This window comes from Eretmochelys imbricata, chromosome 2 (genome assembly GCF_965152235.1).
Source record: "Eretmochelys imbricata isolate rEreImb1 chromosome 2, rEreImb1.hap1, whole genome shotgun sequence".
Lineage (NCBI taxonomy): Eukaryota > Metazoa > Chordata > Testudines > Cheloniidae > Eretmochelys > Eretmochelys imbricata.
Genome location: NC_135573.1, coordinates 118,295,886 through 118,318,781, shown reverse-complemented (window position 1 = coordinate 118,318,781; position 22,896 = coordinate 118,295,886). Strand labels below are relative to the sequence as shown.

At 40.8% G+C, this 22,896-nt stretch overlaps 1 protein-coding gene across 2 annotated transcripts in view; it reads right to left on the bottom strand.

The window, feature by feature from the left end:
- Positions 1-22,896, bottom strand: part of ECI2 (enoyl-CoA delta isomerase 2) — a 63,689-nt gene that overhangs the window by 5,768 nt on the left and 35,025 nt on the right. Inside the window, exons 2-7 of one of the 2 annotated variants that reach the window (XM_077810698.1) lie at positions 17,795-17,960; positions 15,566-15,664; positions 6,735-6,920; positions 5,387-5,456; positions 2,175-2,277; positions 610-730 (exon numbers count right to left, since the gene is read on the bottom strand). In XM_077810698.1, coding sequence (XP_077666824.1) covers positions 610-730; positions 2,175-2,277; positions 5,387-5,456; positions 6,735-6,920; positions 15,566-15,664; positions 17,795-17,960 — 745 coding nt within the window. The remainder of the gene's footprint in view (positions 1-609; positions 731-2,174; positions 2,278-5,386; positions 5,457-6,734; positions 6,921-15,565; positions 15,665-17,794; positions 17,961-22,896) is intronic. The other variant, XM_077810699.1, reaches the window with a different exon arrangement.

The following is a 22,896-nucleotide window of genomic DNA, read 5'->3' as shown; positions in this document are numbered from 1 at the left end:
AGAAAATTAATTGTGTAGAAGCAGTAAAGAATAATTTACAACAAATGAATGACAGATGCGTCCTATTTTGTACAGTAGCAATCTATATTGCATATGTATTTGGATTTTAGGTCAAGCTTTAGCATGGCTCTTTGTACAGTAAATTTGGTAATCTCAGCCATCTCTGATGTGACTAAAGAAAAGCTGTCATGAAGTTTTTAATTATACATTGGGTAAAATTAGTTTATTGTATTCCGATTCGCTAATGGAATTGGTTATAGTTGGTAAAAATGGCCTAATTGTTAACAAACTCATTAAAAGCATAATTTCACATCATCTACCCTTTACTGTGCCAACATGTAGTGAATTTTCTTCACTAGAAGTCATATCAAGTCTCATTACTCTTGGTGGCTGTGTTCAAATTACAGGCCATATCTACATGAGAGAAATATCATGGGTGTAAGAACATCAGTTTAGTTACACTAGTGCAAACCCCTACTGTAAATGGCCTGCACTGATGCAAAGCAGTGCTTACACAGGTGCAGCTTACCTTGGGAAATTTCATTCCCACAAATTTGTAGACAGGGATTTACAAATATCGGATTGATATCAGCCATGCAGTTTACTTACTCTGTCAGTAGCATACACAATGTCAAAGAGCCCAAGAAGAGTTACAGAGATTCCAACAGCTGGACCATTCACCACTGCAATCAATGGCTTAGGGAAATCAATAAAATGGTTGACAAAGTTCCTGGAGAGGGGAAGGAGCAGAATTTATCAGGATGACACATTAACTTTTGACAGGGAAGACCAGTCTTTTGCAAAACTTGAGACTAGTTACATAGTCTATGCTTGTGTAATGCTGTTTAGTTTCTATTCTGCCATGATGCCCCAGCATGCACCAGGCTAACGATGTCATAACTACCATGGAGCCTCAGTACCGCTTGTCGATACAGGGTCACACAAGGGTGTTCTATTGTATTCTAGACAATTATTTTATATCCTGAAGGGTACAACACATGTTCATTTTGGGATGTCAGCAGCATAATGAATACAAGGGCACCACAAGAGTAAAAGGGATAAGGCTCAACAGAACTTGAAATTAAAAACCAAACAGGTGAAATTTTAGGTATAGTGCTGAATCCTCTACTTAGCATGATTAATGGGGCCATTTATCACATACTAAGATAAAAAGTTTTCAAAATAGATCTGAGTCTTGTTGTCATCTCCTGGGGGGGGGAAATTGAGGTTCATAGGTCACTTGCCTAAGTGAAGCCAGTCCTGCAGCCCTTCACTTGCAGTTTATCTTTAAATATTGGATAGAAAGCAGCAGGTACTTATCTACCTAACTTAGGGTTTTCTTGTGTGCATTACTGTAGCATCTGATGCTTTAGTCAGGAATCCAAAGTAAGAGTATTTCCCAAAGTTTCCTTCTCAAATTTATAAGCACAAAGAAGCAATGGTGAAGGTAAAAGATCTCCTAATCTTTTTTTTTTTTTTAAACCAAAAAGATCAGTTTCTGCCAGTTCAAATATATATGCCAGCCACAGTCTCATCCCACATACCTGCCCTATATTTGTCCTGCATCTTACTGCACTGTATTATCTCCCAATCTACCGTAAGACTGTAAACTATAATTTTTCATTGTTCAGCATATAGGGAGAAAGTATGGTCTTCTAGTGAAGGCATGAGATTGGGACTCAAGAGATGTGTTCAGTTCGAGGCCTAGTCTACACTAGAAAAAGTTTGCTGGTTTTGCTACATGAGCAAAGCCTCCTCACGGAGATGTAGCGTATACCAGCAAGAGTGCTCTTGCTGGTATAGCTTCTACTGGTTTCCTCAACAAAATATGCTATACTGTAAAACTGCATCTATACTAGAGCTTTTGCCAGTACAGAAATGTCATTTAAAAAAAAAAAAATCCCAGAGTCATCCCTCACTGACATTACTATACTGGCAAAGGTTTCTAATGTAGACCTGCCTCATTTCCTCATCTGTAAAATGTGGTTAATACTTCCTTTCTCCCACTCTTGTCTATGTACACTGTAAACTCTCTGAGACAGATCTCTCTTACTATGTGTATGTACTACAGAGCCCTACTCTTGGCTGGAGCCTGTAACCCTGAGTTAAGTCAAGTAAATAATATCCTACCCTTTACAGTAGTGTATGCACATACAATATAAAAAAAATCCTACTCGAGTAATATTGCAGCATCTTTTGCCATCTTCTCTATTCCACCGGGTGGGATATTGGTAAAGTTATTCAGGTCATTTCCACTACAGTAATAATCCCCATTTCCTGCAGACAATATAAAGACAAAAACTTCTGAATAGGCAAAATAAAGAAACTCAAGCTTTCTTCTCATGTTTAGAAGAGAAAGCTTAACTTTAGATATTTAGGGTAAGTAATTAAGAAGTTGCTTCAAAGCATAAACAATTCCTTGTTAAAGGATATCTTCAACCTAACAATATTAGTTCTGATATTTTTTGTTACAATACCTAAAAGCAGTGAAAATGAAAGTTAGGGGTAAAAAAATTCAGTTTACTTTTTGCATCTGATCACACTTTGTGACTAGTCAGTTTCCCCTGTCTGTATGGGTCTTTCACACAGCAACAAAGGAGAGAAAACACATTTAAAAACAAATAGGAAAATACAATTATAGATTTTTCCTCTCCCCTCAAAACTGACAGGGGAATCTTAACTAAACCCCTAAATTTCATGTTGTGTCCCTTTAAAAAAAAAAAAAAGATAGTAATCTACAGTGAAGACTACAAAGACTAGCATCTTACAATACAAGGTTACTGGGACCACAATTTTCAAACAGAAAGGGTGTGGTTAAAAATTAGAACATTGACTGGATGATTCTTTCCTGTTTCTCGAACATATATTATATTCTATCATGATGGCTGAAGGCTCCAATCCTGTAAACACTTAAACACATTCAGAACTCTGTGCCCAATTAGTCCTTTTTAATAATCAGCGGCATAAAAGTATATGCATAAGTATTTGCAGGATTGGGCCCTTGCCAGTTTTTATGGTTCTCTGAGACCACCCCCCAGATACCATAGTGATGGGTGGCCTACAAATGCCAACAAAACTACCTTTCTTACTGCTTTAAGGGTAGTTGAGCAAAGTTACTAGTTTTGGTACAAAACCCAAATCTTGAATGTGTGTTTTTAATGATGGACATGACATGCATTCAGGGCTCACAGACCATATAAGAGAAGTTAAGATTTTTTGATTGGTCACAAGAAAACATGCAAGTGTAGTTTTTCTATTAGCTTATCAAGAACAGTTATTTCTACTATGTTGATACATATTATATATAACCAAACTGTGACTACAGCGGAGAATTTAAAAAAACCAACAAAACAAAAACGCAAGAGCAACACCCCCATGCTGGAGATGAGGTATGCAAGTTGTACAAATATCTCAAAATTTATATTTTCCAGTAACTTTCACAACTTAGCATCTCAGAAGGATATTTAGAGGCAGAAGGAAGTGCAAATCTGCTAAAGAACTTATAACATTATTTTGAAAAGATTCTGCTGTGACACTTCGGGAAAAAATTAACTGTGCGATTAATCACGCTGTTAATAACAGAATACCATTTATTGAAATAGTTTTGGATATTTTCTACATTTTCAAATATATTGATTTCAGTTACAACACAGAATACAAAGTATACAGTGCTCACTTTATATTTGCACTGTAAAAAACAAAAGTAATAGTATTTTTCAATTCACATAATACAAGTACTGTAGTGCAATCTCTTTATCATGAAAGTTACTTACAAATGTAGAATTATGTACAAAAAATAACGGCATTCAAAAATAAAACAATGTAAAACTTTGAGAAGTGAGAACGGGTGTTCGCATGGCACTGTTGTAGCTGGCGTCGCAAGATATTTACGTGCCAGATGCACTGAAGATTCATATGTCCCTTCATGCTTCAACCACCATTCTAGAGGACATACATCCATGCTGATAACGGGTTTTGCTCAATAACCATCCAAAGCAGTGTGGACTGATGCATGTTCGTTTTCATCATCTGAGTCAGATGCCAACAACAGAAGGTAGATTTTCTTTTTTGGTGGTTCGGTTTCTGTAGTTTCCACATAGGAGTGTTGCTCTTTTAGGACTTCTGAAAGTATGCTCTATACCTCGTCCCTCTCAGATATTGGAAGGCATTTCAGATTCTTAAACCTTGGGTTGAGTGATGTACCTATCCTTAGACATCTCACACTGGTAGCTTCTTTGTGTTTTGTGAAATCTGCAGTGAAAGTGTTCTTAAAACGAACATGTGCTGGGTAATCATCCAAGACTGCTATAACATGAAATATATGGCCGAATGTGGGTAAAACAGCATCGGAGACATGCAATTCTCCCCCAAGGAGTTGAGCTACAAATTTAATTAATGCATTTTTTTTTTAAACGAGCGTCATGAGCATGGAAGCATGTCCTCTGGAATGGTGGCCAAAGCATGAAGGGGGCATATGAATGTTTACAAATCTGGCACGTAAATACCTTGCAATGCCAGCTACAAAAGTGCTATGCAAATGCCTGTTCTCATTTTCAGGAGACATTGTAAATAGGAACGGGCAGCATTATCTTCCATAGCAACTGGCTGAACAAGAAGTAGGACTGAGTGGACTTGTAGGCTCTAAAGTTTTACGCTGTTTTGTTTTTGAGTGCAATTAGATAACAAAAACTATACATTTGTAAGTTGCACTTTCACTATAAAGAGATTGCACTACAGTACTTGTACGAAGTGAATTGAAAAATACTATTTCTTTTGTTTGCCATTTTTACAGGGCAAATATTTGTACTAGAATAACAATATAAAGTGAGCACTGTCTACTTTGTATACTGTGTTGTAATTGAAATCAATATTTTTGAAAATGCAGAAAAACATCCACAAATATTTAATAAATTTCAATTGGTATTCTATTGTTTAACAGTGTGATTACAACTGTGATTAATTGCGATTAATTTTTTAAATCACGATTAATTTTTTTGAGTTAATCGCATGCGTTAACGGCCATTAAATCAACAGGCCTAGGAAAAAAAGAGGAAGGAAGTGTTCTTATTTTAGTTTCCTTGTTTACACACAGTTCTGCCTTAGTCTGCTAACGGTTACCTAAATCAGTGGTGCGCAAACCGGGGGGGCGCAAAAGGTTCTCAGGAGAGGCATGAAGAACCTTCAGCCTTTTGCTCTTTTACTAAAATATACAAATATCACTTTTTACAGCAGACATCCTAGCACCCCATTGCCACCCGTACTTCTGTGCTGCTGCTGGGGGCAGCGCACCACTGATCTGTCAACGTTATATTTAGGAATAAGGTAAAATTCATCTCTTCAAAAAAAGAGAAATAAATTTGGTTGAGAAGCCCGTGAAACGTGATACCTGTTATTACAGTTATGACTGAGTCATCCTTGGCAGCTTCTTCAAGTGCTTGAATAATTTCTCTGTACATCTATGTAAAAGAAGGATGAAAAAAGCACTCTTCATAAGAAAAAAGCTGTGATGTCACAAAAGAAAACCCATACTGAAAATCAAGAACTTGGAAGGGCCAAATTTTCCAAGGACTGCCTCTAAAATTGTGCCTGCAATGTATGCCCACAGGTCATGTATGCCTGCAATAGTTAAATATTGCAGTCTGATATTTATATCCACAGAGGGGCGTGCGTAACATTTCAGATGCAAGTTTGAAGACCAGAATGAGGCCCCTTAAAAAGTGCACATGAATTGGATAAAACTTATTTTAAAACCTGACAAATGACATTATACATATGTGAATTTAAAAAGAGCTAAAAATATAAAACATAAAGGATCAGATTCCAGTCCCTAATCTGGCTGCCAGCTTTGCAGCTCCTACATCAGGATTCCCCTGAACATTCTATGCTGCTGGAATTAGTTGCAGAAGCAGATCAGCTATCTAGACACACATACAACTTTGCAAAAAAAACAGTTTAGGGAATTTTACATATTCCTTGGTTTAGACAGGGCTATGGAGAGGTCTTGTACATATGTTTAAATTAATAATAATGATACCTAATTCTTTTATAGTGTTTTTCATTAGTAGATTTGAAAGCATTTCACAGTCTTTTAAATGAACCACAGTAGAGCCTTTCTGCAGTTTACAGTCTTAAGTTAGGGTAGGATTTAGATGAACACTAAGAGCTTTTGAAAAAATCAGAACTTTAAAAAGCTGTACATCGCTATCAAGGTGGTTAGTTTCTGTACATCAACTCAAACCTAAAGAAAAGATTGAAATGGAAAAACTGAATAGAAGCAGAAGAATTACATAAATTGTTTGAAATAGCCGGGAAATGGAGGACACACCAGAACTGGAGGGAAAATAAAAGGCAGCTTTCTGCTTTTGAAAACACACCACTAAGGCATTATGCTGAAAAGACAAATACCAAGAGGAAGAGCAGCTGCTGCTTGAGGCTATGATTGGGCATTAGCACAGTATATTCTTCCAAGTTACTTCACAAAAACGTAGTTGTTCACCATGTGTCCACATGCATCACTATACCAAACCGTGGGTCTCATCTGCTCAGTGCTGAAGGTTTCGATTCCCATTGGCTTCAATGGGAGTAAAGGAAGTCCGCATCTCATAGGATTGGGCCCACAATATTTGAAAGACACTCCAAAAAGTTGTTATAAAACTTCACCACCATATGTCAGCGAAACCAGGTTTTTAACCTGATGTAAGATCATATTTAACCCCTAATGTCAATGTCTTTACCTGTGTGGTGATAGCATTTTTCTTCTCAGGTCGGTTTAGCATTATCTTAGTGATGTTGTCTGTGGTGGTAACCTGTAGGGTTTCATATCCATGTTTGCTGTCCGGAGTGGTATCTTTCACCTGGCTAGAAGACTCAGAAGAGACCAAACCTGACACAAGGTCAACATATTTCTGTCTGGCATTGTCCTGTGGGGAGGAAAACCCAAAAATATTATTAAAAAATGCTGGAGTCCAGCTCAGTCTCCTCTGCTTAGTGCAATGATGAACTGAAAATAGGAATTTCTTCTCAGTGTAAATCAAACTAGAAAAATCTGTTTAAATAGAAGTTATGTTCATCAAGGTGACCAAGATGCAAATAAGGATGTTTACTGAATGAACACTTCGTACATTTTGTGTCTGGTGAGAGCAATGGCAAAGGTTTTGATGGTGTTGAGCACTGCCAGTTTCAGGGGGAAAATATCTGTCTTGAAAATCCTTATGGTAGAATATGCTAAAGGCAAGGATCATCACTTGGTTTTCCAGATTTGGGACAAGAGAGCTCTCAAGGTATTCTATACTGAGACACACATTGGGACATTCCTTCAGCAAAACAAAAATTTTATTTCAGAATGTAAGTACTGATGGAAAATAAAATACCAGAAAAGGAGGGTAAGACACATTTTAAACAGTAAGCTACAGATATGAAAGAAAACTAAATGTTCAGCTCAAAATAAAATACAAAGTTCTCAAAAAAAATAATCTGTTAACAGTGTAAAGATTAAGAATACTGTAAATTCTTGGGTGTGTCACTTGAACTTCAAGAATGGATTATTCTCTAGTAATACGAGTTGTTCAGCTCATTCTACAGGGTGCAGAGAGCCCATTTTAAAACAACCATCTACAAACACCCACACACACATTTTGTAGCTCTTATAGTTTCATCAGAGAACTGCTTTTCTGTATGCATCAGTCTTTTATGTTGATAAGATTGCTCAACAGATTTTTTTTTTTAAACTTCCATATGTAAAATACTGATATCTCAAATCTTTACACTTTGTAATCTGAATTCTTTTATGGAGCGATAAGAGTCTTTATTCATTCTAGGGTGCAAGAATGACCCAGACTTGCTCTTCTCTCACTCTAAGAGGTGACATGGGAATAAACATTTAATTACAAGTGGTAACCTTCCAAACAGAAAGATTTGCCAGTAACAATGATCAGAGCATAAGACTGGTCAGCTAGCTCCCCAAAAAACCAGAAAAACCAACACCAGAAAAACCCTCACCTTCTCTCTCCCCTTTTCTCTTCCCACTTCCAAGTGATTTGGGAAACTTCTTCCTAATGATAGGTGGAGCTCAAAAGTTTCAATTCACAGAAGTACTTTAAAACTTCTGGATGCTTATCCAAAGACTTCTTGGTCTAAAAATTGTTCTGGAATCTCATGACAGACCCTCTATGTTTCTGGCAGAAACCAGTCAGTATGGAGACACAGGAAAAACTGAGGGGAGGGAAATTTAAACCAATGTTGAGTTCCAAAGCGATTTCAGTTCAGTTCTAATTTTGCATACACTGGTTTACCTCATCTTTATGCCCCCATACCCAAGGTTCAAGTTTTTTGGTTTTTGTTTACACACAACCTTAACTTTTCCCTCTTTCAGCAATGCCCCAGTTCTCCCCATTAACACACATATTTTTACTTTTCCAACCCCAGAAGTGCTGCAGTGTACAAGCTCTTCTCTTCCTCTTGCAACCCATTCACTCTCACTCTCAAGATTCCATCTAACACTATTAAAAGATAGACAAGGGGGGGAAAAAGGTAGCCCTCCTCCATTTTCCCTAAGGCCTCTCCCCTCCCCTAGCAACCATCCCCATTTATTCCCCTCCCCATGCTGCACCCCAAGCCCCCCTCCCCTTATTCCACCACTCCTCCACCTCCTAATGTCCATCTCCTCCCAGGAAACATTCACACATTTAATTCCAGTCGTCGTCCCCACCCTCCCACCCCACCAAGACTTTGATTACATTCCCCCAAAATAAAATTGCCACCCAGGAGGCACAAATTATAGCAGCCTCCTGCCACTCAGTCAAAATCCTTTTGTCTTAAGTTAATCACACACGCCTACCTATCCATAGTTATGTTAAATGAAGGATGTTCAAAGCCATCAATCTTGATGAGGTCTGCGGTTCATCTAGTCATTAGTATCGCTCAGGGCACACCGACACTACAAAATTAAGTCGACCTAACTTATGCTGGCACACAGCCATGCAGTAATTACATCACTTGTGCGTGTCTATGCTTTGCTCACGTCAGTGGCATGCATTCTCACCAGGAGTACTTCACTCAAGCATATTGAAGCATGTCAGTATGGGGCATTGTGGGATGGCTTTTGAAAGCCAGCAACAGTCAATGTAAGCAACTCAGCATCTACACTGACACTATGCCTACCAAACTACATCGACACTGACTCTGCATCTCTCGTGGAGGTAATTATTAAGTTGGCGTAGTGAGTGAGTTACGTTGGCAGGAGCTAAATATTAGTGTAGACACTTACAGAGTCAGGTCAACATAAGCTGCCTTGTGTCGACTAACTGTAGTGTAGAGCAGGGCTCAGTTTAACAGTACAAGGCAGCAGAAGGAAACTGGGTTTTTGGGGTGGGGGGCTGTAACTTGGGAACCTTTTAGTCAAATGACCCTGTGGTTGGACCACTAACGCCGCCTGAGGCAAATCGAATTTCAATGCAATTCAAGTAACTGTTCAGATTTTAGAACACTTAAAGGAGTTGAGCGTTAAAGCATATAAAATGGTGGGAAAAAGACTCTTGCCATTTTTCTGTATTGGAATATGCCCACTATAAAAAAATGTACATTTTCTTAAACACCATTCAGTTTGGGCACCCCAAAGATTTAGTGGTGCCATGCACTACCTTGGGTAAAACTTGATAGATTAAGACGTATTTTGACCCATATCACATCAGCAGTTTGATCTCTAGCACCGCACAAAAAAGCCCACCTAGAAACTTTTTGAAAAATGGCTAGTTCTGGGGAGAGGGGGCTTCTCTCTCTAGAACCGCTAGCTGAAATGACCCCAAAATTGGGTACCTAACCCTATCCAGGCACTCTCCCGATAAACACCAAATTTCAAAGAAATCCAAATATGCATGTCAATTTTAAAGGCCTTAGACAGGTTGACCTTTAAACAGAAATTGTGATGCAACCGTAACTACAGTAGTGCTGCTGCTGTGATGTCCAGTTTTGCTATTGATAACTGGCTGGTGGCTGCTGCTACACCTGGCTCAGTTTTGGTTGTTGCTGATTTGTGCTCTGCGTGGCCCATCCTGATTTGCATTAGGTTGTCACTTATGGCCTAGTCTTCCTGACTTGTCACCTTAGCATGAATCTGATCAGCATCTGTGGTCCTTTTATGTTGCCGCAAAGGAGGACTGTGCAGACTGATAGCTGCAGATTTGGGCTTGGTGCTGCATGAATGAACTCATGTTGCTGCTTCAGCCCAGAAGAAGGATGGTCAATGGTTCTACTGCTGGATGAGCTGGGTCAGATATAGGCCAAGCAACAGCCAATGCATGCCTACGTGCTTCAATATCTTACAGACTTACACACTGCACAGCTTGACACATGATTAACTCCAGAGGACATTTGGTGCTGTTGTTGAAATAACAGAAGATGTCAATTAGGAGCTCATCAGGAGTAAGGCTGCGTGTCAGTTATGGAGGTCACTGATTCCATGACTTTCTGTGACATTTGCAGCAGCTGGCTCCGGGGTAGCAGGTTGGCGTGCAGGGCGGCACTTACCTCAGGGGGCGGGCTCCCCGGAAGTGGCTGGCATGTGCCTGCAGCTCCTAGGCAGAGGGGCCAGGGGGTTCTGCGCGCTGCCCCTGCCTGCAAGCACTGCTCCCGAAGCTGCCATTGGCTGCGGTTCCCAGTCAATGGGAGTTGCAGAGCCAGTGTTCATGGCAGGGGCAGCGCGCGGAGCCTCCCTGGCCTTCCCTCCTTCTAGGAGCTGGAGGGACATGCCAGCTGCTTCCAGGGAGCTACGCGGAGACAGGTAGAGAGTCTATGAGCCCTACCAACCCTTCCCTCCCCCCAGCACCAGCAGGGGTCCCAGGCCACGCGCCACCACCCACCCTCCCCCCAGCACCAGCGGAGATCCCGAACTGCGTGCCATCACCCACTCTCGCCAGCACCAGCAGGGTCCTGAGCTGTGCGCTGCAGGCCACTGCCCACCTGTCCCCCCAGCACCAGCGGGACTTCTCCCACCTCCCCCCCCCAGCACCAGTGGGGATCCTGGGCTCCCCCCAGAGCACCCCCGGCCCGCCCCCCTCCCAGAGCACCCCAGGCCCAAGTTTTAGTTAGGGGTATATAGTATAAGTCATAGACAGGTCACGGGCCATGAATTTTTGTTTACTGCCTGTGACCTGTCCATGACTTACTAAAAATACCTATGACTATAACATAGCCTTAATCATGATATTTTGCACTTCTCTCAGCTGTGATGTGCACAAGGTAAAGTGGGCAGCCCACAAGAGACAGATGTTTCTCTTGAATAAACACTGCAACACCCTTGTGTACGCCCATCATGACAGAAGCACTGTCGCATCAAAAGCCAAGCGGTTTGACCGTGGGACTTTCCTGGCATCCATATTTGAATTCAGAAGATGAAAAATATTCTCTCCAGTGGCACACTGTACAGGTTGAGACTGATAGCAACGAGGTGATCACTTTACCTTTGCTATCATTAAAATGCTGAATAATGATTGGGAATAGCTTGCTGGCACCTGCACCACTGTTGCTGTCCTGGGCTAGACTAAACAATGAACAACGCATGTTTTCTGCTCGATGGTCCACACTGTCATTTGCCATCTCTTTGATAATGGCTGTCGTCTTTGTGTGCATACATACATATTTCCTGGCGATTTCCAAATCAGAAAATGCAGTTTTCAGCAGCTTTGAGACATGATTGCTCACCACAACTGACAAGTTATGCTCAGCAACAAAACCTGTTACTAACATTTCAGCACAGGTCTCACTCTCGTTGATGTCTGCGGTGAAGAATTGTTTTATCTGCATGCTGCTGGCTGGTGTTTTTGCTGTCTCAACATGCTTTTTCGCACAATGCAAATTTTCACATTGTTACGACAGCCATGCATGATGGATATGTCCACGTGACATAGGTCACAGTACACATAATTTTCACTCTCTCTCAATAGCTTAATTACTTTAAATTTGGTTGCATAGCCCATTTTGAACTTCAGAAACATTCCACTCAGGGTTTTTCTGGGATATTTGGCTCATTTTTATCACCCACATCAGCCATTTTTATCAACAATGGCAGCTGGTGAACTCTGGGGGAAATGGGGTGTAGCGAAAAATAAATTATGCCTGCTTGCCCCCATGGCACTCCTTTCACTAGAGGTGCAACCAGAATTTTCATAAGGAGGGCACCCAAGAGGCCTGCACATGTGTATCGGGTTCCCCCTTTGCATAGCCATGACCTCTCCCAATCCCCCTGGGGGCCCAGCTGGCATGCTCTCAAAAGTTATCTGATGTGGGGGACTGGCAAATTTTTTTTCCCCAATGTGCGCACAGACAGGCAGCCGATGGCATGCAGGTCCGCGGACCACCACTTTGAGACCACTGATCTAGAGCACATTAATATAGTCCAGCAGGGTCTACATGGGGCAGTTAGGGCACGACACACATCTTGTAGCATGACACACATCTTGTAGCATGGGCTGTGCAACCAGTGCCACAAACCCCATTCAAAATTGCTGAGGCTTCCTTTCTATCAGACCGTCACAGTTCAGTCTGTGCATGTGCCAGGAGGAGAAGAACGAACCCCATGGCCACGACACTATTTGCTGCATTTGTTGGACCCGAACAGTGGCAAGTGACACAAAAGTCATAGATTTGAGGCCTGAATTTATAAATGTATAAATCAGGAGAGTATGGAAAATAAGGGAGGACTGGCATTTCTGCCATTGAGCTGGCCAGTTTCAAAATCCAGAACTAGGTCTGCTAAATACAGTAGTGTGGCTAGGAAGAAGCAGTTAGGCCTATGACAGCATAGTGCAAAGACCTAACTATAGGTTGTACAAGGCAGCTCAGCCTTCAGTGTACTGGTGCGGCCACCCCACTCAGACAATGCACGAAGAGCCATTACTTTCTCGCACCGTGAACATCACTGTGCATGGTTACTATTCTAGAATCATAGAATCATAGACTTTAAGGTCAGAAGGGACCATTACGATCGTCTAGTCTGACCTCCTGCACAACTTAGACCACAGAATCTCACCCACCCACAAATGCCTGACCTATGTCTGAGCTACTAAAATCCTCAAATCGTGGTTTAAAGACTTCAAGGTGCAGAGAATCCTCCAGCAAGTGACCCGTGCCCCATGCTACAGAGGAAGGCAAAAACCTCCCAGGGCCTCTGCCAATCTGCCTTGGAGGAAAATTCCTTCCTGACCCCAAATATGGCAATCAGCTAAAACCCTGAGCATGTGGGCAAGACTCACCAGCCAGACACCCAGGAAAGAATTCTCTGTAGTAACTCAGAGCCCACCCTATCTAGCATCCCATCACAGGGTAATGGGCATATTTATCGCTAATAGTCAAAGATCAATTAATTGCCAAAATTAGGCTATCCCATCATAACATCCCCTCCATAAACTTATAAAACTTCGTTTTGAAGCCAAATATGTCTTTTGCCTCTACTGCTCCCCTTAAAAGGCTGTTCCAGAACTTCACTCTTCTGTTGGTTAGAAAGCTTCATCTAATTTCAAGTCTAAACTTCCTGATGGCCAGTTTATATCCATTTGTTCATGTGTCCACATTGGTACTGAGCTTAAATAATTCCTCTCCCTCCCTGGAATTTATCCCTCTGATATATTTATAGAGAGCAATCATATCTCCCCTCAGCCTTCTTTTGGTTAGGCTAAACAAGCCAAGCTCTTTGAATCTCCTTTCATAAGACATGTTTTCCATTCCTCGGATCATCCTAGTAGCTCTTCTCTGTACCTGTTCCAGTTAGAATTCATCCTTCTTAAACCAGAACTACACAATATTCCAGATGGGGTCTCACCAGTGCCTTGTATAACAGTACTAACACCTCCTTATCTCTACTGGAAACACCTCGCTTGATGCATCCCAAGACCGCATTAGCTTTTTTCACGGCCACATCACATTGGCGGCTCATAGTCATCCTGTGATCAACCAATACTCAGAGGGCCTTCTCCTCCTCTGTTACTTCCAAGTGATGCGTCCCCAATTTATAACAAAAATTCTTCTTATTAATCCCTAAATGCATGACTTTGCACTTTTCACTATTCAATTTCATCCTATTCTGAAGTACTGCAGTCTGTAAACATTGTTTATTAACTGTAAGTCCTTTTAAAAAGTAGTGCATCAGTGAAGAGGGATCAACAGTTCATGATCTGAGAATCAGAACATGAGAGAGAGCTCTTACAAGAGCTACCACAGCATAATCAATATGAAAGAAAGAAATCATTACCCCTCTGACAATGATTGGATAAGCAAGTTTAGCTATATTATTGATAAGCTAAGTGAAGAAAAAATATTTCTGATGCAGTAGTTTGTCTTCTGGAACTAGCAGAAGTTGTTTTAGGAAAGTCAAATTTTGCCAACTGACACGACTTAGGAAGAAGATATTTTGGCTCTTTACTCTGAAAAGTGACTCACTCTAAAATGCCATAGTGGGAAACACATTTTTATTCTTTCTCAATAGATTCCATATAAAAAACTGTGCTTAGTTTAAAAATAAAAATATATAGTTCTTCTATCAGCTTTGCAAACTCATCCTTGGGCTCTGGTAATCTACCTGCATTAGTTTGCAAGGCTTACAGTTAGAACCACTGTATTTTTACTTATAAACTAAGAATACTTTTTAACATGGAATCTATTGAGACAGAATAAAAATAGGATACAACTAGGCTATTTTTTAGAGTCACTTTTCACAGTCTTTTAGCCTATGATGTAAGTCCCCTATTTCACGTGACAAGTTACCAATATCCATGAAATGAGCATTCACGATGGAAGATTTCTTCCTCTTTTAAAGAAAGAGATAGAAACTAGCTTAATTCCACTTGTAAAGTCCACAAAGTAGGCACAAATTTGTTGCTGGGGTAGTGTTGTTTATCAGCTAAAACCAAATTAGACTTTAGTCTAAAGATCCTCACCTTTAAACTTCCTTATGACAACACCCAATTCATCAACATATACGTTAGCCAAGAGGCCTGGGTAAGACAGGCGTTTGGAACAAGTCATTTTCCGTCCTGGATCAGCTGATAGAATATCCTATAGAACTAAGGCTTTTTATCTCTTCCTAGAACACCAGAAGCATGCTCTCTCTCTATTTGTATATCTATTCAACAAATAAGAGAGACAAAGGGAGGTAGACACCCTTGTTGTCCCCCACATATACACACTCAGGATTAATCTGTATGGCAATGAAAAGTGCTATAAAGCCCATTTCATTTTTTATTTTTTAAAGAAATGCTAAAATGTGACCCAATTAGAATGACACTTTTAAAAGCAAGCAAACAAACAAACCTTCCTTGAATAAGTAATTACACCTAATACTCTTGTAGATTAACATTTCCATCAGCTGTTGGTAACACTTTATTCCAAGTTTATAAAGCTAAAATATATAACCAAAATATTTTAGAACTTTGTAAGACATAGTGCAGAATATGCTGATGTCTGAAACAGACTTTCAACTAACACACAATATGATTACACACTAACCCTTCACTAATCAGTATCAAATATCTGGTTTGTAAATGAAGTGATGAATTGAAAGCAGTGCTATATTCACCTTAGACAAACTGCCAAGTGAACTCCATGCATCCCATTTTGCCTTCTTGACAAAGTCAAGCATGCCAGGCGTCGGAGAACTGCAGGGACCCTCGGTAGCCTGTATAAAGGGTGGAATAAACTCATGTAAGCTTTCAAGTAAATTCAAATTTCTCAATCAGTAGGCTGGGGGCAAAGAACACAACCACTATCAATCATTACATGATCATGGCACAGAAGCTCTGAAAACAAACAAGTATGCTCCAAAGAAAAGAGTACTGTAAAGTCACTATGTCTATATTAAGTCTTTTAAGTATTCAAGATAAGCATGTAAGTTCTCAGGAACCCGATCTCAATATTGTACAGACTCCAACCATTTTAATGAATTTTAAAAAAAACATGCTTTTAAAAGGTGCATTTGTGTATACAGTTTACAAAAATATCGCTGCATGAGATCAATCTTTCTTTAAGAAAAGCACATTACATATACAGCGAGAGAAGTATTTAGACCCCAGAAAAGTAAGTTTACTAGCTTTCTAATGTCAGCTGTTACTGACAATAACATGTAAGGGTCTATCTTTAAAGAGTGTGTGTTCTTGTATTTTATTAAAAGAACAATTAGTTCCTTCAATACAACAAGATACGGCCCAGACTAACCCCCTAGATTAATCTCTCCTCCCATCCACTTCATGCCAGTGGTCCGCGGACCCCTGGGGGGGTCTGCACACTATTTTCAGTGACCTTTCACAGACCCCTTAGACTAAAGTTTCAGATCCCAGAAAAGGCATTTCATTTTTCTGATCAAAAGTATGGGAATACCTCCATCTGCAAGTCAAAACCTGGAAGTGGTGTTGTTACCATAGATGTCCACAGTTTAACACCCTTTCTCACGCTGCGTCAAATGCCAGGCTGAGCACGTGCAACATTTATAGTTGAATTCTGTTCAGCCAGTTTTCAGTCTAAGACTTCTATGGTAGGGGACATGGACCACAGGATCCGCACCTCTATTTGAATGAATTTTTTTAGGGGTCCACAAATGAAAAAAAAAAAAAAAAAAAAGGTTGAAAGCCACTGCTTCATACCATTACAAAAAGATTCCTTTAGGGTAGTAAGACCCACCCCACTATAGACGGCTTGCATAATGCCCTCTGTCACATTGTCCACTTTAAGCCTTAGTAATAAATAATACGATGGGCTGAAACCTAAGTTCCTCTAAGCTGCACGGCTGTGCAGCAGCCTATCAAGTACCATGCAGGCACTCAGGGCTGCAGCGAGGAGGTGCAAAGGCGCCTCTCCTGCAGCTCCAGCCCCGGAGCTGCTGTGGCCAGGGAGAGGCACCTCTCCCACCCAGCCCAGGTTCCGCTGCGATGAGAGAAGACTCAGGGAAGTCTTCTCTCCCAGCTGTGGCCCTGGGGCAACCTGCACCCCAAACCCCTCATCCCCAGCCCAGAGCCTGCACCCCCAGCTGGAGCCCTCACCCCCCATGCATTGCAACCTTCTGCCCCGGCCCTGAACCCCTCATTCCCAGCCCAGAGCCCATACCCCCAGCTGGAGCCCTCACCCCCTTGAACCTCAACCCTCTGCCCCAGCCCTGAGCCCCCTCATCTGCAGCCCCACCCTTGAGCCCGCACCACCAGCTGGAGCCCTTAGCCCCCAGATCCCTCCCACACGCCGAACCCCTCAGCCCCACCCCTACCACATATCATCTCCATATTGGTTCACATAACAAAATTAATTCCACACATGCCTGGGAAAAATTAGAGGAAACATTGGTTGAAACTATAATCATTTCACACAAACTAAGTGGTGGATTAATTTTGAGTAATTTTTTACCTCAGAAATAAATTCTGTACAAATATAGGACCTGTACAACTGCTAAAAGGGAATTAATTGGATTCTATTTCTTCTTGTGCATCAACAATTCCACACACACTCCCAGTCCAAATCAGACACACCTCACATCACACTGACGGTAATGGAATGGTACAGGTGTCATTGAGGGCATAATATGACTCACAAACCAGTTACTGGTGATTATTCATGAGGTGAGAAGAACTCTGCTGGACTCTCAGAGCTCAGGCTGAGTTGGCAGAGCTGTCATTTATTCAAAAACAATTTAAAAGCATTTTTGAAATGCAATGAAGTTGCTCAGACACAAAATGTAGAACCCTATAATGCCTTTTAAGAAGAATTCTTTTACAGTCACTTTTCAGACTATAGCCACAATTTAAACAAAAATTGTCTGACCTACCTGTTTAAACAATGCATAGAGCTTCAACTTTACTTCATTACCAGGGTCCTCCTTCAAAAGCTTCAGCTGATCTTTAGCCTTTTCAAAATCTTCCTGACTGACTCGCATGACAGCTCCAGTCGTGTGCAGCTGAATTACAGGAAAACAGACAGCATGCACTGTCCTACTAGAAGGAAAACAAATATCTACTTATAGCTAGCTGTTTTGTCTGCTGTAACTATACATGTTGTTTTTCAAGATGTTTAATGTTTGCCTTTAAAAAAACATATTCACAGGGCCACAAGTAAATGTTCCAAAAAAACCGAACCAACCACCCAGTAAATAAGTACAAAAAAAGTTACAAAAAGTCACTGTAGAAGTTTGATGCAACTCGTAGCATAATTAACCTTTGAACAACTAGTACCTAACCCTTTCCTGTACATAAAATAGAGTGCCAGAGATAGGAGTCCACCAGGATGCTGCCAGAAGAGAAAGGGGACAGAGGGAGAAAGTTATGTGATCAGGTGCCAGCCAAGCTGCAAAACACCAATCAGTTGCACGGGAGGCAAATTGATGTTTGTTTTTACCTATAAATCCATAACTCCACTGATTCAATCTATTCTGGCTGGACTGGAGAACACAATGGAAAAAAAAAAGATTGTTAATGTGTTCAATGTAGTGTATACAGTAGAACCTCAGGTACGAACACTTCAGGAATTGAAGTTCTTTGTAACTCTGAAATGTTCATAACTATGAACAAAACGTTATGGCCATTCTTTCAAAAGTTTACAACTGAACATTGACTTAATACAGCTTTGAAACTTTACTTTGCAGAAGAAAAATGCTGCTTTTAACAAATATAGAAAGAGTTTCCTTATCTTGCCAATTTTTTTTAAATCTCCCCTTTATTTTTTTAATAGTTTAGGTTTAACACTGTACTGTATGTGCATTTGTGTGTGTGTGTGTGGGGGGGGTCTCTGTTGTTGCTTGATTGTGTGTACTTCCAGTTCCAAATAAGGTGTGTGGTTGATCAGTCAGTTTGTAAGTCTGAGGTTTTACTGTATTTAGTTTACAAGCTACATAAGTCTAAAAAAAAAAAATCTCTTGTAGTCACTGTAATTTTTTATAAACTCCTCAAGTCCAAATATATCTAACATCAGATACTGAAGTCTATTCGTCTAAGTCTGTTTCTTCTCTATGAAGACCGGGAATCAAGAGTAATTCCAGTGAGGGTTGTGGAGTTGCACCACTTTTCTACATTGGTGTAAGAGAAGAATCAGTCCCAAAATGTTCTATTGACATTTGGGACTACAGCTGGTCAAAATATTGGACTGAAGTTTTTCATCAGAAAATGCAGTTTTTTGTCATAATTGAAAAATGTTTTGCAGGAATGTAGCGATTTCAATTCAATCTTTTCTGTGGAAAAGGGTTGAAACTAATCATTTTGACTCATTTCATTTTTTATTTCACTTCTACATTCTAATAATTTTCACTTATACAGCTGATATTTTATCTACTATAATATTATCAAAAGTGTGTCAAGGTTTCTGAATAAAAAATTTTCTGCATTTCTGTTTTGTGAAAAAAAAAATTGACTTTTTGTTCCAATTAAAGAAGGAAACAAATTTTACAATGTCAGTATTTCTCACAGAATGGAAATTCCATTTTCTAACCAGCTCCAGTTGGGACATTAACAGGTAAACATTTTCCAGGTCTTAATTTCATATCATTCTTAGTCATTCTGTTAGTACTTACAGTACAAAAACATTCTTTTGCAGATCAGATCCATAGCAAGTAAACTCACCCTTTTTTCCTATACGTATAGACAGTCAGAATCTTAAAGAAATCTAGGAATAATGCCTTTCCAGGATGTTGCATAATGCAATATCCAACCCCCTTGATTGCTATATCCATCTTATATAAAAGATATTTTATGTTATTAAGCATGAAACAGAAAAAAATTACAGGCAAAGCATGCAAAGAATACTATTAAAACATTGGATTATAGTGCTTCTCCATGAGATGCAGTTATAAAGCTCCAGAGTCATCTTGTACTAAAATTTATAAGGGCTATCAGAATTTCTATCTAGCTACAGCCCTTCTGGGACACTATCATTAACGTTAGCATTGTTGAATTTTAAATTTCTGGTGTTTCTTCCTTTTATGGGCCACTGAGTTTGTGTGTAGGTGGAGCAACATACCCTTCATCAGTAATACGGAGAAAATGGTGACACTCAGCCTTGCATGTTATTACAAATTGATGTAACTCATAATTGGCTCCAAAAGCCTGAGTTAAAAAAAAAAAAAAGCACCAATAAGTCATGCAATATGACATCAGAAGAACCACCATGTCACAGGAAGCAAAAAGAGTCAAGCCTTTTATATGAGCTAACCAACCGTACTGCATTGATAGAATCACAGAATATCAGGGTTGGAAGGGACCTCAGGTGGTCATCTAGTCCAACCCCCTGCTCAAAGCAGGACCAATCCCCAGCTAACTCATCCCAGCCAGGGCTTTGTCAAGCCTGACCTTAAAAACGTCAAAGGAAGGAGATTCCACCACCTCCCTAGGTAACGCATTCCAGTGTTTCACCACCCTCCTAGTGAAAAAGTTTTTCCTAATATCCAACCTAAACCTCCCGCACTGCAGCTTCAGACCATTACTCCTCGTTCTGTCATCTGCTACCACTGAGAACAGTCTAGAGACATCCTCTTTGGAACCTCCTTTCAGGTAGTTGAAAGCAGCTATCAAATCCCCTCATTCTTCTCTTCCGCAGACTAAACAATCCCAGTTCCCTCAGCCTCTCCTCATAAGTCGTGTGTTCCAGTCCCCTAATCATTTTTGTTGCCTTCCGCTGGATGTTTTCCAATTTTTCCACATCCTTCTTGTAGTGTGGGGCCCAAAACTGGACACAGTACTCCAGATGAGGCCTCACCAATGTCGAATAGAGAGGAACGATCATGTTAAACGATCTGATTCGTTAAACTGTGTGTCATGTAGTCTTTCCAAGGCTAGGTAGTGGGGAAAAAAGAGAGTATCTGAGATTCTGTTGCAAGGTACCACACATGTATTCAGCATCAAATAAGCTTTGGGGTTTGTCAAGTTAGAAATTTTCATCTTTAGTAAGCACGAAAAGAGGCAGTTGGATGGCAAAGAAATAACTGAAGAACAGCAGGAAATTTCCTTCCAATAGGTCTAGACTCAGAGCTACAGTCACTGGCACCCTCGTGTTACATTGAGTCCTATCTTACCCAAACACTTCAAAGTTACTAGATAGACCAATCACTTGTATTACTATTATGCCACTTTCTATCCTTCCTTTTGTGCCACTCTTTCATTATACTTTTTAAAATCTTTTCCCCCTCACTTGTATCTCAACTTTCTGTAGACCATTTGTGATTTGGTCCCTACTGTGTGCCTACTCTCCCTATGTCTCTTGAGGGAATTTTCCCATGAAGAAGTGGCTGTAACAGGGTAGCTCACACATAAGGGTTGGACTGCTGGGGTAGCCAGTCCTGCTCAGAATGTGACACACTTGGGAGAGATCAGGGTGATTGCCCTATAGACAGCAGCAGCAGGCTACAATGAAGAGGAGAGAAACTTGGGAAAATGGTAGAGAGATTGTAGAGTGTGGGACAGGCTCCTGCAGGGAAGACCATGAGGCCAACTGAACTGTGACAGACACTGACTGAGAGAAGGGTTTGGGCCTGGAAACCAGAAAGCTGAGAGGCTGATGAGCTTCAGCCAGGTAACGTCTGGGAGTACTGGGCCCCCAGCTCCTAATACAGACCCTGACTGGGAGATGAGTTTGGGGGCCTGGAAGCCAAAGGGCTGAGTTCTATCCAGGTTAAGCCTAACAGACTTAGAATTGCTCTCGGAAAAAGGGCTGGGGACTCCCTACCTAAGGGAGAGCATGAATGAACTTCAGTAGCGGCAGTATGTAAGGACTCTACAAATGGAACCCCAGGATGGGAATGTTTTAATTATTGTTAGGTGGAGTTGAAGTGAAGTGGAGAAATTGGTAGCAGGAGACCCCAGAGTGTTCTCTGGCCATGAGGGGGTGGTCAGGAGGTGGCTGGCCCTGTTACAAGGGCCACAATCAATTCTCAAGATCTGAATGCTACTGTATTTTATAGGATTTCAGTAAAATACTATATTTTTAAAAGATGCAAATGAAGACAAAAATTGGCCAGCGGCACACACTGAGAGGCAGGGAGGGGGCCGATTGGGGGCTGCCGGTGGGTGCTCAGCACCCACCATTTTTTCCCCGTGGGTGCTCCATCCCCGGAGTACCCACGGAGTCAGCACCTATGTGAAGCATATATGCAGACCTAATAATGAACCTAATCAGAAACATCAGACTAGATCCTGTATACCTTTTCTCACCCTACTGAAGCCAGCAAGATACTCCTCAGGATGAATAGAAGTATCATAATGTGACCTGTAGAAATCAATGGCAAAATTCAATCCTGCTCCCAATGAAGTAAATGTGAGTCCAAAGGGAGGGAGAGAAAGCGTTTGCCTCTGCTCTTCCTTCCTATCTTTTAACACCACTTTAGCATACAGAAAACTGTGTTGTTGTTTGTTTAAAGTTTTCAGCTTTTACTGTGCTTCCCCTGCTGGTAGTCATTTCCCCCCAATTACAGTTCACTTTCTCGTGCAGCAGCAATGGACTCAACGTCTCAGCACAGCTGAACAAACAGATAAGTTACCATGGACGCTGCTCAGTCAGTAGAAACAAAGTGGATGAGGCAGAGAAGAAGAGTCTAGGATCTGAACTCACCAACCTAGACAAAGCTGTAATTTTTCACTGGCACTATTGCCAAATACAATTTGCATTTGGCCAGTTGTATTTTCTCAACATGAAAGATCACTGTCCTTGGGCATCAACACCAGAACCTTTAATATCCATGCTGACAATCACTTCAACTATAGTGCCTTGTCACAGACTTAAAGTCCTCCTACTCACTCGTGATCTCTTATGAACTATCCATCTTTCCACTCACTTTGACCTCTCTCTGTCAAATGCCTCTTATCCTAGAAAACATTTGAACATAAAGCCTCTAACTGGGCTCACATCAGTTCTACAGCTAGTAGCATCTGTCCATTTAGCTAATGACTG